The following is a 17,156-nucleotide window of genomic DNA, read 5'->3' as shown; positions in this document are numbered from 1 at the left end:
TCCGCTGGTCCCGCCCTCCGGTGGTTTGCCGAGGATGTGTGTGCGCGACAGCGGCCTTTGAAGAATACGGTGCTGTTCGCGACTGCACGGTGTATGTGCACGTGTGGATAGCGTCTTTGGGATTCCTCTTTCCACCGCCAATTGGGGTTGGCTGGGACCACGTGACGGTCCCCGCCTTACCTACATCTCCTTACCCGCCTCATCGCCCTCGCCTCTTCACCGGGAGCACCATGGTGTTCTAGAGACATTTAGAAGGACTCTGTTTCAGTCCCTGGGGGTGCCGTGAGTTGGAGCTAGGTTACCTTCTTAAGATTGGATTATAGGGTGGATTGTCCCATTGTTGTATGGTTCTTTTTTGTGTGCTTTTAATATATTGTTTGTTCATCACCCTTGGTGTGGTTTCATTATTGATTAATTTCAACCAAGGATAACATATCTTTCTGCCGGGGACCCTCTCGGGGTTCGGAGGTTTACCGAGACCAGGGGATAGGGGAGGACCCCGTAACAATGGTCAAAGATGGTGGTGAGCAGCTGTCTTGAAGACCTGGAGGGAAGGGTGAGATTGAAGAGAGTGTGGAAGTTGATTCCACAGGGCAGTAAAAAAGAGTAATGAGTATTTATAATATATAATAAGTTCTAATTATTATACCACTAATATTTTTATTTGTTGTCCTTCCTATAGGACGTGTTCAAGACACTCAAATATACTGAAAGAACAAAGAAGGAAAAATGGTCCATTCTTCTTATCAACTGTTTCATGCCAAGAGTTGTGTGGAAAGTCGCATTTCTCATATCAAAATTCATCTTGGAGAGTTTTAGTCTTCCCAAGATTCTACTGTGTTTGGAAAACATTAGCTTTTTTAAAAATCACTGCATCACAGGTGCGATCCTGATAGGGTTACCTGCTTTTGAACGAATGTTTTTAATACGTCACGGAAACCGAATCCATAACTTACTTCGTATGAACCACAAGTGAATCACAAATGGACAGCAAATCCATGTTATAAACTTTTTTTTTTGTAAAAAGGCGATCAACAGAGAATACACACTCACGGATCTTTCACTGTCGAACACAAAGCACAAATGTTTGCTTTGCTCCCCATCTTTACATATAAACGTGAAGATATGTTTGTCAGTTTTGTCATCAGCACAGAAAGATATCCTTTGGAGCTGGCAGTTGTGCTGGATCTCCTGCAGAGATGAAAATGGTTGTGAGTATTTGGAAAAAAGAAAACATTCCATCATTTTCTCCCTTTGAAAACGATATATTGGATATTGTAAACTCAGAATGAAAATAACCATTTTATAGTTTGTGCTGGTCAATTTGACAAACTATGAACAATGTTCGCCATTCATGGAACAAAATGGTTGGATGAAGTATTCAAAGGAATGGCTCTTTGAGGAAATGTTTTTCTTATTATTTCAAAGCTTTTTGAATGATGGAAATGTCATGTTTTGAACACCACACAATGGGAGTGGTGAAAGCAACAACATTCAAAGGCTGATGGAATAGGGAGAATGCAGGTATAATAATTATAGACTAAGAGAGTGCTTCTGGGATAACATGGATGATTTTTCATAAAGAGGACAAACATAACAGTTCAGCATTCAAATTTTGTGCAATTGTTCTCTCTACTCCGAGCAAGATTTACAGGAATTCATCTCAATGCTGATTACAGTATCCGGTGTAAAAGCAAGATGACAGCTGACAGTAGTCTGATATGCTTTAGAACATAGTTCCTTCTGGGAATTCAGAGGTGATTGTCTGTACAATATAGTGATACGTTTCCTTCATGGCATTTTGTGTTTAAATGGTAATGTAAGTTAAACGGAAACGCCTGTGAATCATTAAGTGATTTTGAGCATTCTCACATCCAACCGACCACTCACGATCACTCAAGCAAACATGAAACGTGTTGAACAGATTATTTTGGAGAAATGTTCAATTACTGGATGTGAAGTTTATGGAATTGGATGTCGGTGATGTAAATGTGGATCGTTCCTTCATTTTCATTTTAAATTCAATGAGAGCATGGTTACCAGAGGCCCTCAATTTATATGCGAGGTCGAAAATCCTATAGAGGCTAAATCTCATAAAAAATCCCATAGGAAATTGGACCAGTAGGATCTACTGGTTTCAAAAAACAAGTGAAATACTGGACCAGTAGAAAATACCATTTGATAAAAAACCAGTAGGGCAATGGGACAAGTAGGGGAAAGTGTAACCAGTAGGATACTCATATGTCAATGGGACCAACTGAGTCCAATAAAGTACCAATAGGTCAATCGGACCAGTAAGACCACCAATTGAATACCAATATATAAATGAACAGGATTGTAAATACTCAATTGACATATATGGGGAAATTACAAGCGCAGAACTGGATTTAAACCCAAGTCCTCTGGTGATCCATACCAGTGATTTGCCACCTGAGCTATCTAAGAGGACACACACACACACACATACACACACACACACACACACACACACACACACACACACACACACACACACACACACACACACACACACACACACACGTTGATTAAGAATACCAATAGATCAGTTGGACCAGTAGAAGACCAGTTCCAGATATGAAACCAGTTAATGAATTGCCATAAATGTCCTGTGGTTTTGCAAAGAACTTGTACAACATCAGCACTGCAACTTTCCTTAACATACACAACAAAGACTCTCCAGGGAAACCCTGTTGTAAAGAACATGGCGGTAACTCAATTCAATATGTAACTGTATGTTTGTTTAGAACAAAGTACAATTAAAGTATTTTGGTTTGTCTATGGGTTTTCAGACCAGCTAACTCTATATTAGTTTATACAGAACCAATTTAACTTAAAGGTTCCAATTGGTTTCTATGGGTTTTCAGACCAGTTAACTACAATGATTTATATTGCTTTTCGCAGTCAAATCAGGTTAGGTTTCTACTGGAAACTCGACTGGTTCCTGCAGAAACTAAATAAAAACAGTGATTTTCAATAGAGACCCAAAAAAATGTCCTACTGATCTCTCTACTGGTTTATATGGGATTTTCGACCAGGGATAAGAACTGCGACATCATGTTGCCACGACAAGAATGCACCTGAAATTCGTTCAATGAGAGATAATAATAAATAAAATAAAAAACAGCTAATTTTGGAGGTGCTGTGATTCCACTACTACAGTACATGTAATCTCACAAGCCCATGACATGCGAGACCACATGTAAACATTATTTTCTATTTCAATGTTCAGACATGAGCTGGAATGCGAAATTAATATTTTCATTCAAATGGAACTTCTTGAACTTGGGAAAATCATCAAAGCGCATCACTCGAGTGACTTGTCAAGCAATTATGTGACACAGGTGACACACAGACAATGGCCAGGTATGCTGTCCCATGGTGACTTTACTAAATAATAAAGGTCACCCTCAAATGGCAATGATGACTTGACCACTACTACTCCAGCAAAGATGGGTAGAGCAGTTCGAAATCATCCTTGTACATGCAGAGATGGAAACAATTCGACAGAGCAAAAGGCACAGCTTATTTCAAGACAGGGACTATTAATCATCCCAACAAGAAATGATTGCTCAGGCATTGAAAAATTCCAAAAATAAAGCTGCTTTGTACCTTTGATTTAGGGTCCAGGATCTGAATGCCTCGAATTGATATTTGCAGCTCAACCTTGGGGATTTTCTGGCCTTCTGATTTTTTCAGCTGGCAGGAAAACTGCAAGGACAAAGTGGTTTTGTGTCAAGACAACTTCCAAAAGTGTATGGTTATTGTGGCCGAGTTGTAGGCACACAGTACTCGTATCTTAGCCGTTTGTAAGTTCAAATGGGAGCAATAGTATTATGACTTGGATTCTAAACTTCTGGTAAATAAGCTCATCCAAGGAGAATTGCAACGTCGATTAAAATCTCAGTGAGACATCGACAACGACGCCATTCAAAGAGTAGATATTCTGCTCGATCTGTCTGAAACGACATACCAGCCAAGTGTGTAAATATAAACGGCCAAACTCAATGGGGATCATGTCGAGAGGTTTATGTGTCATACCCTGGTCAGAAATGCTAATCCAGCTGGTCTCTTGAAGAACAATTATACCTTCCCCAGGGATTTATCAAAGGCCAACAGTGTTACACACACACACACACACACAAACACACACACACACACACACACACCATATACGTGTATATATACACATACAGTCTTGGCCAAAAATATTGGCACCCTAGCACTTTTTTCAAATAATTCACAATTTTCTCGAAAAATAAGTTTAAATTGACAAAAGTATTTGGTTTCCACAATTCTTTATTTCACTGTTAATATTACAGAACCTTTGTTTTTGATTCAGAACTTAATATACCCTTCTAAATCAGAAAATAAAAATAAATGGCAATGACAAAATTATTGACACCCTGGACTTAATATTTGGTAGCACGGCCTTTGGACAACATAACTGCAGTCAAGCGCTTCCTATAGCCATGAATGAGCTTCCCACACCTCTCTACAAGCAGTTTCGCCCAATATTATTGTGCAAACTGCTCCAGTTCTCCCAGATTTGAAGGGTGCCTTCTCCCAACTGCTGTTTTCCGATCTCCCCACAGGTGGTGTTCAATGGGATATAGATCTGGACTCATTGCTGGCCAATTCAGAACAGTCCAGCGTTTTGTCTTGAACCATTCCTGGGTGTTTCTTGAAGTGTGTTTGGGGTCATTGTCCTGCAGCAAGACCCATGACCATCGACGGAGACCCAGCTTTCTGACACTGGGTTGAACATTGTGCTCCAAAATGCCTTGGTAATCTGATTTCATGATGTCATGCAAACATTCAAGGCACCCAGTACCAGAGGCAGCACAGCAACCCCAAAACATCACGGAACCTCCGCCATGTTTGACTGTAAGGAAGGTGTTCTTTTCTTTGAAGCCTTCATTTTGTTTTCTGTAAACATAGAGATGATGTGCTTCACAAAAAAAGCTCTAATTTGGCCTCATCTGTCCACAGGATATTCTCACAGAAGGATTTTGGCTTGTTCAGGTTTGTCTTGGCAAACTCCAGTCATGCTTTCTTATTTCTCTCTCTCTCAGAAGTGGGGTCATCCTGGGTATCCTACCATAGAACCCCCTTTCATCGAGTTGGCGACGGATGGTGCAAGTTGAAACTGTCGTACCTTGTGTCTGAAGGTCAGCTTGAATCTGTTTGGCAGTTGATCGAGGTGCTTTCTCCACCATTCGAACAATCCTTCGCTGCAATCTTGGATCAAGTTTTCTCTTGCAGCCACGTCCAGGGAGGTTGGCTACAGTGCCATGGGCCTTAAACTTCCTGATAACATTGCGTACGGTGGACACAGGAACATCAAGGTCTCTGGAGATGGACTTGTGGCCTTGAGATTGTCCATGCTTGGCTACAATCTTGTGTCTGACCTCCTCAGACAATTCTCTGGTTTTCTTTCTTTTCTCCATGTTCATAGCGGTACACACAGTGACACAAAACAGCATAATGATTCCTTTTCTCTATTCAAACTGGTTGAATGAGTGATTTCTATATTTCAGGCACCTGCAACTCACCACAGGTGAGTTCAATTCCAAAGTAAAGGAGAATCACCTGCTTGAAATCTAATGATTCCTAACAACTTCTAAAAGGTGCCAATAAGGAGAGTTTCCAAGGAGAGTTGCCAATAATCCAACTGAAGGCAATCTCAGTTCCTTCCACCAAGCTCGGAACAAGTGTGTGTCTACCCTCAGGAGTGCCAGGAAGCACTATCTCTCCTCACTCAAGAATGAACTCTCAAACCTGTCTCCTTCCTCCAAATCCTGGTGGCGTCTGGTCAAATCCGTTTCTGGTGTTTGTTCCCCCTCCATCCCCTCCCTTACCTCAAATGGCCACACAGTTGACATCGCACGTGACAAAGCCGAATGCCTCAACTCTGTGTTTGCCTCAAAATCCTTAGTCCCAAACCCATCTCTCTCTGTTCCCATCTTTCCCAGTCGAACCCAACTGCTCCTGGACTCTGTGTCCTTCTCTCCTGACAAGGTGGAGGAGTTTTTGTCAAACCTCGACTCTGATTCTGCAACTGGACCAGACGGCATCAGCCCACGGGTCCTAAAATCCTGCTCTGCCGCTCTATCTCACCCTCTCTCTGTTCTTTTCACCCTATCTTTTGCTCAAGGTCATCTGCCAGCATCCTGGAAATCAGCAAACATTACCGCTTTACACAAAAAAGGTGCAAAAACAGATCCTTGCAACTACAGTCCAATCAGCCTGCTCCCAATTATCAGCAAAGTCATGGAATCCATCATTGCTTCGGATATCAAATCTTTCCTCTTCTCCAATGGCTTGATCTCTGATCATCAATTTGGTTTCAGACCAGGTCACTCTACTCTGGACATGCTGCTTCTGCTGTCTCAACAATGGATGGAGGTCCTCAATGCCAAACAGGAAATCAGAGCTGTCTCCCTTGACATATCACGTGCCTTCGATACGGTCTGGCACCCAGCTCTGCTCACCAAACTCTCCTCCTATGGTATCCATGGAAATCTCCATGCATGGCTTGCGGACTTCCTCTATGGTCATAGTCAACGTGTGGCCCTGAATGGATTTCTCTCATCTCCCCTTCCTGTTCAGGCTGGAGTTCCCCAAGGCAGTGTGCTGGGCCCTGTGCTTTTTCTGGTCTTTATCAATGATCTCTCCGACTCTCTGGAAAATCCTCTCTATCTCTTTGCTGATGACTCCACTCTCTGCCGCTCCATTCCTCTTCCCTCAGATCGGCAGTCTGCAGCCTCCTCACTCTCTGAAGACCTGGACAAAATCACAGACTGGTCAAACAAGTGGAACATGTCTTTCAATCCTGACAAATCTCACACTCTTACTATGTCTCTCCGAAAAGATCGACTGGACAAACCTCCCATCTACTTTCTCAACAATCCTCTCCAAGAAGTTCTGTCGCTCAAGCTTTTGGGTCTCACTATCTGCCATGACCTTTCTTGGGAAAACCACATTTCCAAGCTGGCCTCCAAAGCCAGTCGCCGACTGGGCATCCTCCGTCGTGCGAAATCCTTCCTAGGCACACCTGAGCTCCTCACCACATACAAGGCTTTCATTCGCAGCTCAATGGAATACTGTTCTCCCCTATGGGCTGGTGCTCCTGCCTCACACCTGGCTCGGCTTCACGCTGTTGAATCCAAAGCTTTCAGAATCATTGGAATCTCCCGCGATGAAGCTATCTCTGAGGGCCTTTCACTCACTCACCGCAGGCAGGTAGGTGGTCTTTCTCTCTTCTACCGACTCCTCTCCGGCCTTGCTCCCCCAGCTCTCTCTGTGCTCTGTCCCCCAAATATTCCTACAGGTCGCACAAGATCTGCCAGTCACCCTCTGATGGTTAAACTGCCGAAATCTCGGCTCTCTGCTCACCTTCACTCTTTCATTCCTCTTTTGTCCCGCCTCTGGAACAAACTCCCACACTCACTTCAATCACACTCCTCCCTCCAGGTCTTTAAAACAGCTGTTCACCACCATCTCTTATCTTCCCCCATCCAAAACCTTGATCTTTTCTACCCCCACTAATTCACCCCAGATCCACCTTGTTTGAAATTCCAACTTCTTTCCTGGAAGTCCTGGCAGTGTCCATATGTTTTATACCTCTCCCACCCCCCCCCCCCTTCCCATGCCTCCCCCCCAAAGCCCTCTCCCTCCCACAGTTCTCTCGATGTCTCCATGTCTCTCGGTCTCGGCTCTCTGCTCACCAGGTCTTTAAAACAGCTGTTCACCACCATCTCTTATCTGCCAGGACTCGATGTCTCTCGGTCCCTGCTCTCAAATGTTGTGTTTGTGTCCTTCCCCCTCTCTCCCCATCTTGTCTACCGCTCCCGATGTTATTTGTTTTATGTGTCTGTTTGTCTTTCTGTGTGATTAATGTTCGCTCTTTCACGAGCCTCGATCTTGTATACAAAAAAAAAAAAAAAAAAAAAATTGTCCGGTCCATTGTAGGATTTCTATGTGGAATAAGCTAAGATTTAGTAATCTTTTCAGCTTTTTTTTGTTTTGTTCCACTGCAAACCAAAGAAATACATATGTCGATACCAAAATATTTTTAAATTTCAACAATTTTCTGGAAGAAATGGTGCATTACTTGAAAAAGTGCAAGGGTGCCAATATTTTTGGCCATGACTGTACATGAAGGTGGATACTTTGAGACCCGGGAAGGCTCCATTCCACCTTCTGGAACCCGGAACCCGGATATGGAGAAAAGAACCAACGACACACAGACACACAAACACATACACACACACACACACACGAGGATGCCAATGGTGGGTCACAACACGACACGAGATCTTCTGGATTAAGACGTTTTTTTTCAAAGGAAGGCCATGACAACAAATAGGGAGAAAGCAAAGATGATAGACAGACCCTAACAATTAATAAAGGGGCAGATACATAAATAAACATAACCACACCCCGTATAAGAAATGTAACAATGCAAGAGAATAAAATATATGACACCACGAGCGCACAATCATTCACGTACAATGGGGGGGGGGGGGGGGGGGGTGGAGGGAAGGAAAGGGAGTCAGGCAAGATTTTTCAAAACGACACCAATTCTGTGGATCAAACTTGTTCGAAACAGGTCCACAGCATGAAGTAGTGAGCAGAGAGCAGGGTGGCCATAGCTTGTACAGTGGCCTTGGAAAATGGTGGGTCACATGCAGAGAGTGGAGAAAGTGAAGCCCAAGCGAAAAGAGAAAACAAATCCCAAGAGAAGGAACAGCATGTGTACAACAGACTCTTTTATCCCCTCTTTCACGGCCATGCCCGTGCTTCTTAACGTTCTTTGCTCAGGTCCGGCACCGACCAATGAGGCGGCATGTTGCTGTCTCCATGATGACATTACGAGGAGGTGATGTCATCACTGGCTCCGCCTGCACCAATCGCGTGACACCTTGCAGTTTGCCAATAGCAACGCAAACCTAGAGATCTGTGTAATGGCTAGCGCCACAACAGACACCTATTACCCAGAGCTCAGGCTGTGATGTGGGGATTTATCAGCCCAAGCATGGACTAGTGACACATCCAAAGTTCACCTCCTCTTCTTACCCTGCCTGGTTCACAGAGAGGACAAAATGAATAACACTTTCCCATCTAATGTCTATGTCCTTCATATGAACAGCACAACTTCACTTTAATGGGCCCCTAATTACATAAAATTTTTAACCTACGCGAAGACATGGACCACGTTAAGTTATCACCCACCTAATACGTACCCCCTCCAACGTAATCTGAACATGATTCACAACTTTGCACATTCGATTGTGAACTATAATTTCGACTCTACCTTATTTTGCCCCTTTGCTGTAGCAGGAATAGTTAATACAAGGCCTGGTCTGGGGGATGACATAGTGAGAGAGAATGAGTAACATGTTGAGCATTCACCAATCACATGACATCTGCAATAACAAAATTACCACGCTCTGGGATGGGCACTTGGATTATTGATGAGCATGGTTACGTGCAGACGAGAAGGTGATTCTGAAAACAGCTTGACATGTACTTCAGTGGAAATCATTCAAATGTGAGGCCATCAAATGTAACTCTGTGATTGTAAAAGATTTGTGTCCTGAATACTTTTCAGGAGCAGAAAGTATGGATGTTGACATAATTAAATAATGCCACAGTTCAAGGTGAAAAGCAAGGAATTTTTTAAGAGTTTGAGTAGAATATATAAATTGACGAGTCCTGCGAAAAACTCAACACGAGAAGACGACTTGCTTTAAGTTTTCGAATGGCATCTTTGACGATCTCGGAGCCCTTGGGAAGATCCACTTCACAACTTCCGAGAAACTGAAAATGTAGACGACAAAAAGATAGGATGATATGAGCTTTTAATCTTCATCAAAATCTATCATACATTTTGGGTGAGGTGGTTTGAACAGGTTGTGTCAACCAAGGTTTAAATGAAGCCGTATCCAGAAATTACAAACAATTCATCCCTCATTCGTAACTTCACCGACGCGTTTTTTTCCTTCATATCTCTACATTATTCATTAAACCATTTCATGAGAGAAGACTTCGGCAAATAAAGTTTCTGGCATAGCTTTGTATTTCTTTGTTAATAATAGTGACAAGCAAACATATGTATATATATATATATATATATATACAGTGCATTCAGAAAGTATTCAGACCCCTTCACTTTTTTCACATTTTGTTATGTTGCATCCTTATCCTGAAATCGTTTAAATTCATTTTTTCCCTCATCAATCTACACCCAATACCCCATAATGACAAAGAGAAAACAGGATTTTAGAAAGTTTTGCAAATTTATTAAAAAGAAAAAACTGAAATATCACATTTACATAAGTATTCAGACCCTTTGCTATGACACTTGAAATTTAGCTCAGGTGCCTCCCATTTCTCTTGATCATCTCTTTGAGATGTTTCTACACCTTGATTGGAGTCCACCTGTGGTAAATTCAATTGATTGGACGTGATTTGGAAAGGCACACACCTGTCTATATAAGGTCTCACAGCTGCCAATGCATATCAGAGCAAAAACCAAGCCATGAGGTCGAAGGAACTGCCTGCAGAGCTCAGAGACAGGATTGTGTCGAGGCACAGATCTGGGGAAGCCGACAAAAAAATCTCTGCTGCATTGAAGGTTCCCAAGAGCACAGCGGCCTCCATAATTCTTAAATGGAAGAAGTTTGGAACAACCAGGACTCTTCCTAGAGCTGGCCGCCCGGCCAAACTGAGCAATCGGGGGAGAAGGGCCTTGGTAAGAGAGGTGACCAAGAACCCGATGGTCACTCTGGCTGAGCTCCAGAGATCCTGTGTGGAGATGGGAGAAACTTCCAGAAGGACAACCATCGCTGCAACACTCCACCGATCTGGGCTTTATGGCAGAGTGGCCAGACGGAAGCCTCTCCTCAGTGAAAGACAAATGACAGCCCGCTTGGAGTTTGCAAAAAAGCACCTAAAGGACTCTCAGACTGTGAGAAACAAGATTCTGTGGTCTGATGAAACCAAGATTGAACTGTTTGGCTTCACAGGATATGAGGATTGGATATGAGAATAAATAAATGTCAAAATTTGGAGTGAAATCTGACAAAATTTACCATATCTTGCAATTTTATAACTCATGTATATATTCATTTATTTAAGCGAGGCTGTGATTCTGCTTCTGGGGTTAGTTTTTTTTATTTAACTTCATAATAATTTTTAACTTAATTCATACTTCCATGGGATAGGGTGTACCCGCGATCACTCCACTGTACCTGCGATCTGTTTTTAAAATTCCCTCTAGATGATGGAGCCAGATTGCATATACTTTTGAATATGATTAACCACCACTTGGTGAACACTATTCAGGCTGCTTTTGCAAGCCATGGCGTTACAGTAGACAGAGCTGCCTTTATGTTTTTACGTACCCATTTTTTCATTGCCTAACATTTTAATGCGATATAGTCACTCTCCTCCTCCAGCCGCTTCCTCGCTCCACCTTCCTTCCCTTCTCTCTCCTCCCTGCTCCTCCCCCTCTCCTTGCCCCCCTTCCTCCTCTCTCCCCCCTTTCCCCCTCCCCCCTCCCTTCTCTCCTCCCTCCTTTCTTTCTCTCCCCTCCCCCCTCCCTCTTTCCCTTCCTCTCCCCCTTCTCGTCCCCCTCCCCCTACCCTTGTCCTCATGCTTTCCCCTTTCCTCCCTCCCCCTTCCTTCCCCCCCTCCCCTCCCTTCCCCTTCCCTTTCTCCTCCCTTTCCCTTTCCCTTCCCCTCCTCTCCCCCTCCCCTTCCCCCTCATATATATTCCTGTCAGGAAGCGACTCATTGTAACCTGGCTACGCCGGGTATTTTTGTTAGTATATTTGTGTGTGTGTGTGTGTGTGTGTGTGTGTGTGTGTGTGTGTGTGTGTGTGTGTGTGTGTGTGTGTGTGTGTGTGTGTGTGTGTGTGTGTATGTGTGTGTGTGCTTCAGATGCCGGGTGATTCATCAATGTGTGTGCCCTCCTTCAGAAGGATGTTAAACTGGGCATCGTGTTTGCTGACATTAATTGGAGGACATTAAAGATACCACTGAGTCCTTCGTGAAGAGTCGGAGAGTTATCACCAGCACGCTAGCCAAATTCCAAATTCCTGCCCTAAATACTACTGGGAAGACAATGTCAAACTACCCAGCATATCCCTTGCCAAGAAACTGCTCCGGCAGCACCGACACTGAAACAGAGTACGGTACATATCAGAATCAGAAGATATATTGATTCACTGAATATCTATCCACCATTGTGACATTCATACAGCCTTTAATAATGGGTAGTTTTATTTTTTGCTGACAGTCTGCTGGTCATTAATATCTTATAGGTCCTTGAGTTTGAGCCCTTGTCTTGCTGTATAAATAATACCAGGGACCAGGTGGGTTGACTCAGACTGTCATCCTCCCAAGGTTGGCAAAATGAGTGCCAGCTTACTGCATCAGTGTGCACAGCCATGCTTCCAGAAAATGATGCAACCAGCAGCCACAGGCGGTATATGAAACAACATTGTTAAAACTCATTTTTATTTGGCAAATCTGAAAACCCAACCAGCTATTAGCTTATGTATGTTGTGTCAGCGCAGAAGCCGCACAATGCTATGATTGGCTGTTTTACATTGTCCGTGATCTTGTGAAACATGAGCATTTACTGAACGGAATCACAGGTTTTAACTGTCAGTTTAATGATCCTAAATGTTGATGTGATTGCTGCTCAATTAATCATCACCCTGTTAAAGTATCGACTCATTCCCGTGCTGAATCATCGCTCAATTGAAATGTCAATCGGACAGACTCCCATTAAAGTAATGGTTACTAGTTATTTCATCGAGTTGTGACAAGCTAATTCCAACCCTACAAGTCCTATCGTCTCATGTCTCATTCCTCGGCCTTGACTTTGGATCCCCAAAAGCCTATTATTGGCTGAATGGTTAAGATGGCTGGTTTGAGATATTTGGGTTCTGAGTTCGAGCCCCTGTCCTGTCGTTGAATTAACACCAGGTGGGTTGACTCAGCCTGTTCATCCTTCAGGGGTCGGGCAAAATGAGTACCGGCTGGTTGGTAATGGGGGCACTGCATCAGAGGCACAGCTGCACCCTCAGAATATGATGCAGCCAAGCAGCCACAGGCTGCAGACAAACCACCACCACCAGTCCCCAAAACATTCAGCAAAACCACAAGACTTCAAGTGGATGATTACCAGAGTTGCTGAACTTGAACTATTTTGTTTATATTGTTTGGCCTCTTCATTAAGAACTCGTGTTTTTTTAATTTAACTTTTAAATTAATTTAAAATAATTTTTTATTTTAAAATTTTAAAATTTGATTTAAAAAATTTATTATAAAATTTTATTAATTTAATTTAATTATTAATTAAATTAATTTAATTATTAATTAAATTAATTTAATTAATTTATTAATTAAAAATTAAATTAAATAATAAAATAATTAAAATAATAATTAAATTAATTTAATTAATTTATTCATTTAATTTAAAATTAAAATAAAATAAAAATAAAAATTTTTTATAAAAAAAATGTAAAATAAAAATAAAAATAAAGTTTTAATTTAAAATAATTTTTAATTTTTAATTTAATTTAAGAATTAAGTTTTCTCGTGGTTTTTGCATTCCCCAAATAAAATCGCAATTACATTGATTTTTCAGAGGTGATGATGCAAGAAAAAATATAATTGAGGTTGCTCAAGCGATGGAACATGTAATCTCAGGTCTTAATCTAAATTTGCAGGAACCTTACTCTATGTCTGATAAAATCCTGCTGATCTGTGGTCTTGTTTATTTGTCACAAGGTCGCCTCATAGGTGGATCCAGGGGGACAGGTAAGCACCCGTCTTCGGATCGTCGATGACAATTTATATACTACGAGCAGGAGTACCCGGCATTGGCAGGGGAGGGGTGGGAGTTGGGGGGGGGGAGCGAGGAGGCAGGAGAGGGAGGGGTGAGGAAGGGAGTGGGGGAGTGGAAGGGGGAGGGATGCGAGAGGTGAGGGGAAAGGGAGGGGAAAGATATACTACATATACATCTTTTGGGGGCGGGGCCGTGGCTACATAACCTATGTTACCCCCAGCCAAAGTTGTATTTGTATTTGTATTTGTACCCCGAGTAAAGCATAAAAGCGTTTATAGCTGGAGTACCCGGCGTTGCTTAAGCGAAAAAGAAACATTAACATATTTGAAATGAGGGCAAATATAATGGAAAAGCAATTGCATCCAAATCAGAATCCATCACACATGTCAAATCATCAGTTCACCTTTTTGTTGAGTATCTGCTGCTGAATGTGCCGTTCGTCACGTTTCTGAGTTAAGTATGATGACTTCAGGAAGAAGAAGAAGCCTTACTACCAACTTCGTACACTTCCGGAATTGTTTGATTTATGTTAAAATGTTTGCGAATTGTTTTGTATTTATTTATGTGAATATGTACTTTTATATTATTATAACTGTCATTCATCAAAAAGGCTGAGGTACTATTTTAAAAGGCTTTGGATTTTTTTTTTAATCCAAAAAAATGAACTTTTTTTTTTAATTTTTATTTTATTTTTTATTTTGCCAAAAACACTTCCAGGCTCTCACTGATGAACCTCTGAAAGTTTGACGAAGATCCGTTCAGCAATCTCTGAGAAAAATGGTGACACACCGACACACAGACAGGCAGACCAACAGCTCTCTTATATAGTAGATGATATCGGATGAAGTCCAGTGGCAGATACAGAGTGGTGGCACCATTCAACTTTCTCTTCATGTGAGGAAACTATGCATGTTTACAGGATACACACATGAGGAGAGGCGTCATGTTAATCTTTTAATAACGCATTAAATGGTTGCTTCCCAATCGTGCCGGTCATCTTTTAAGAGTGCTTTAAGTGTGCGTTTCCCAGTCGGCTCATCGGAACGCACGATAATCAAGCATTACATTATGTTACATTACATTATGTAATCAAGCGTTATGCTACGCAAATTACTATAACACCCAAGTTTTGTTTGCGGGTGTTACATCTGAATAGATGAACCAAAAGACCAGGAGATGCGTTTCTTCCAAAGGCAGTATATTCAATCCCAAACCATACAGCGTAACAATTACTCCAAGCGAGCGCAGCGCACACCTTCAAATTTAATTCAAATTAGCACCTCAAGGCCACACTTCCATTCCCCTTTTTGCCCAAAAACCAACCACCGGAAGTCCTTCCAAGAAGATACGGCATTCAAATAAGTAACTATTGTACTTACATATTATAACGAACTAACTAGTGTGTTTACATTACGAAAAAATAATTATGTAATTTTTGGACGGTCCCATATTGGGTTAAACAATCCATGACCGTTTGACGAATCAGCTCGTTCTGATATAACTGTGGTGGAGGCTGACATGGATAAGAGGTGTCAAGTTAATTATTTAATAGCGCATTAAATGTGTGTTTCCAAATAACGCTGTTCATCTTTTAGGAGTGCTATAAATGCACGTTTCCCAATTGGACGATTAACGGATTTTGTTGAGTTTGTTGAGTTTGTTGTGGTTTATCATGTGACTACAGTGCGGTCATTCTTGTTTTGATTGAGGAATGGCTAGACAAGTCTCCTCACCATTTCGCTACTTTGGCCCTTTGGCACAAATCTGCTGAACTGTTGGGCCAGGGAAGCACGCAAGGAACTGCAGAAACTTCTAAGAATGCAGGAAATGCAGTTTCCGACAATCAATTTTTCTAAATTTCCTGGGGAAGGACACCCACACCTCTTTGCCCCCACCCCTATTGAGCACGCCCCCTCCCCCCTCATCTTCAAATTCCTGGATCCGCCCCTGTGCCTCATAACCTTCTCGATGTTATATTTCCTTGCTTGCTCTCAAACAGGCTCGTTGTGAGCAGCACATTGTGTTGCCATCATACATCATAAATATAGCAACCCCAATGATGCAAAAAGCACACCATGTGAAATTGATTGCAAAGTCCTAATGTATGTTAATGAACAGAAGCTAATTAACAAATGCGAATACTGAACCAGCTGAATCTGGGTTTTATCAGCTGAATCTGGGTTTTATCACCCAATTATAAGTCCAGTATAGTGATCAAGAAACATTGAAACATTGCGTCTGGAATCATCGCAGGAACGCGCAACAAAATTTACTTCAAGGTAACAAAATAGTATTGTGGAAGCTGAAAATAAGATAACGTGACACTAAATAATAGTCATTAATAAAACCAGGTAAGATATATAATGTGTCAATGAGTTGTTCTCTTGACAAAGGTTCATGGAATTCAGTGATTGTTGAATAGGGGAGGATTTGGAAAAGGATGGACAACAGAGCTGTTCCTCTCGTGTCCGTCTCCACATCCAAATACTCAATGCAAAATTGTTAAAATATAGCAATGATATTTAAAGCATCGGGATACAAATTGCAAGAATATCCTGAGAATATATAACGAGGAGCTCTTAATCAGCTCGAATCGTTCAGATATTTTCATGTAAGATTTGGCATGGCAAAGGATGCCGCAGCTATATCTGGCGGAGAGAAGACCTGCTGGGAGATGGGGTCAGACGAGACGAGTCATATCCAGCGAGTGAGCTAAGGAGTTGCAGTAATTGAATTTCTGCATGGATTGCGATGGAGGATTTGCAAGGTAGTCCTGGCATATTCAATGGACGGAAAAAAATGTAGGAAGCGTGAAACAGACATGCGAATGGGGAATTGATAAAAAAAGGCAGAACATGATTAAATATGGAGTGAAAAATCATGATAAATGAATAGAAAAAAAAAACAATTCGTCTCAAAAATTCGTCAAAATATAAATATTTTAAAATTTGTTTTCAAATTGACCATTTCACCTGAAAGCACCTTGAAACAATACCATTTGATATCAGCATGGAGTTAGGGAGGATTGTTTGTTGAATTAAAAAGAGAGGCCAAACAAGATGATGGTTGTGTTGTGTCATGCGTGTTTGCGGAACACATACAGCAATATAATGAAACGTTAACGCGTTGCTGGTCAAAGTCCTCGATTTGAGATTCATATTCATTCCACCATTTGCTGCAGGTAATTATAACGCAGGTGATATTCATCTGCAAAATTTTAATGATGTCATAATATATACCTGACATTAATTTTGATCTTTTTTTTTTTTTT

At 41.7% G+C, this 17,156-nt stretch overlaps 1 protein-coding gene across 7 annotated transcripts in view; it reads right to left on the bottom strand.

The window, feature by feature from the left end:
- Nucleotides 1-17,156, bottom strand: part of GULP1 (GULP PTB domain containing engulfment adaptor 1) — a 104,536-nt gene that overhangs the window by 56,590 nt on the left and 30,790 nt on the right. For 4 of the 7 annotated variants that reach the window (XM_068123444.2, XM_068123447.2, XM_078782447.1 and 1 more), the window contains exons 4-6: nt 9,772-9,843; nt 3,631-3,729; nt 1,054-1,191 (exon numbers count right to left, since the gene is read on the bottom strand). In XM_068123444.2, coding sequence (XP_067979545.1) covers nt 1,054-1,191; nt 3,631-3,729; nt 9,772-9,843 — 309 coding nt within the window. The remainder of the gene's footprint in view (nt 1-1,053; nt 1,192-3,630; nt 3,730-9,771; nt 9,844-17,156) is intronic. The other 3 variants (XM_078782449.1, XM_068123446.2, XM_078782450.1) reach the window with 1 other exon arrangement.

The sequence above is a fragment of the Myxine glutinosa genome, chromosome 7 (assembly GCF_964187855.1).
Source record: "Myxine glutinosa chromosome 7, kmMyxGlut1.1, whole genome shotgun sequence".
In the NCBI taxonomy this organism is placed as follows: Eukaryota; Metazoa; Chordata; class Myxini; order Myxiniformes; family Myxinidae; genus Myxine; species Myxine glutinosa.
This window is presented reverse-complemented; position numbering and strand designations above follow the sequence as displayed.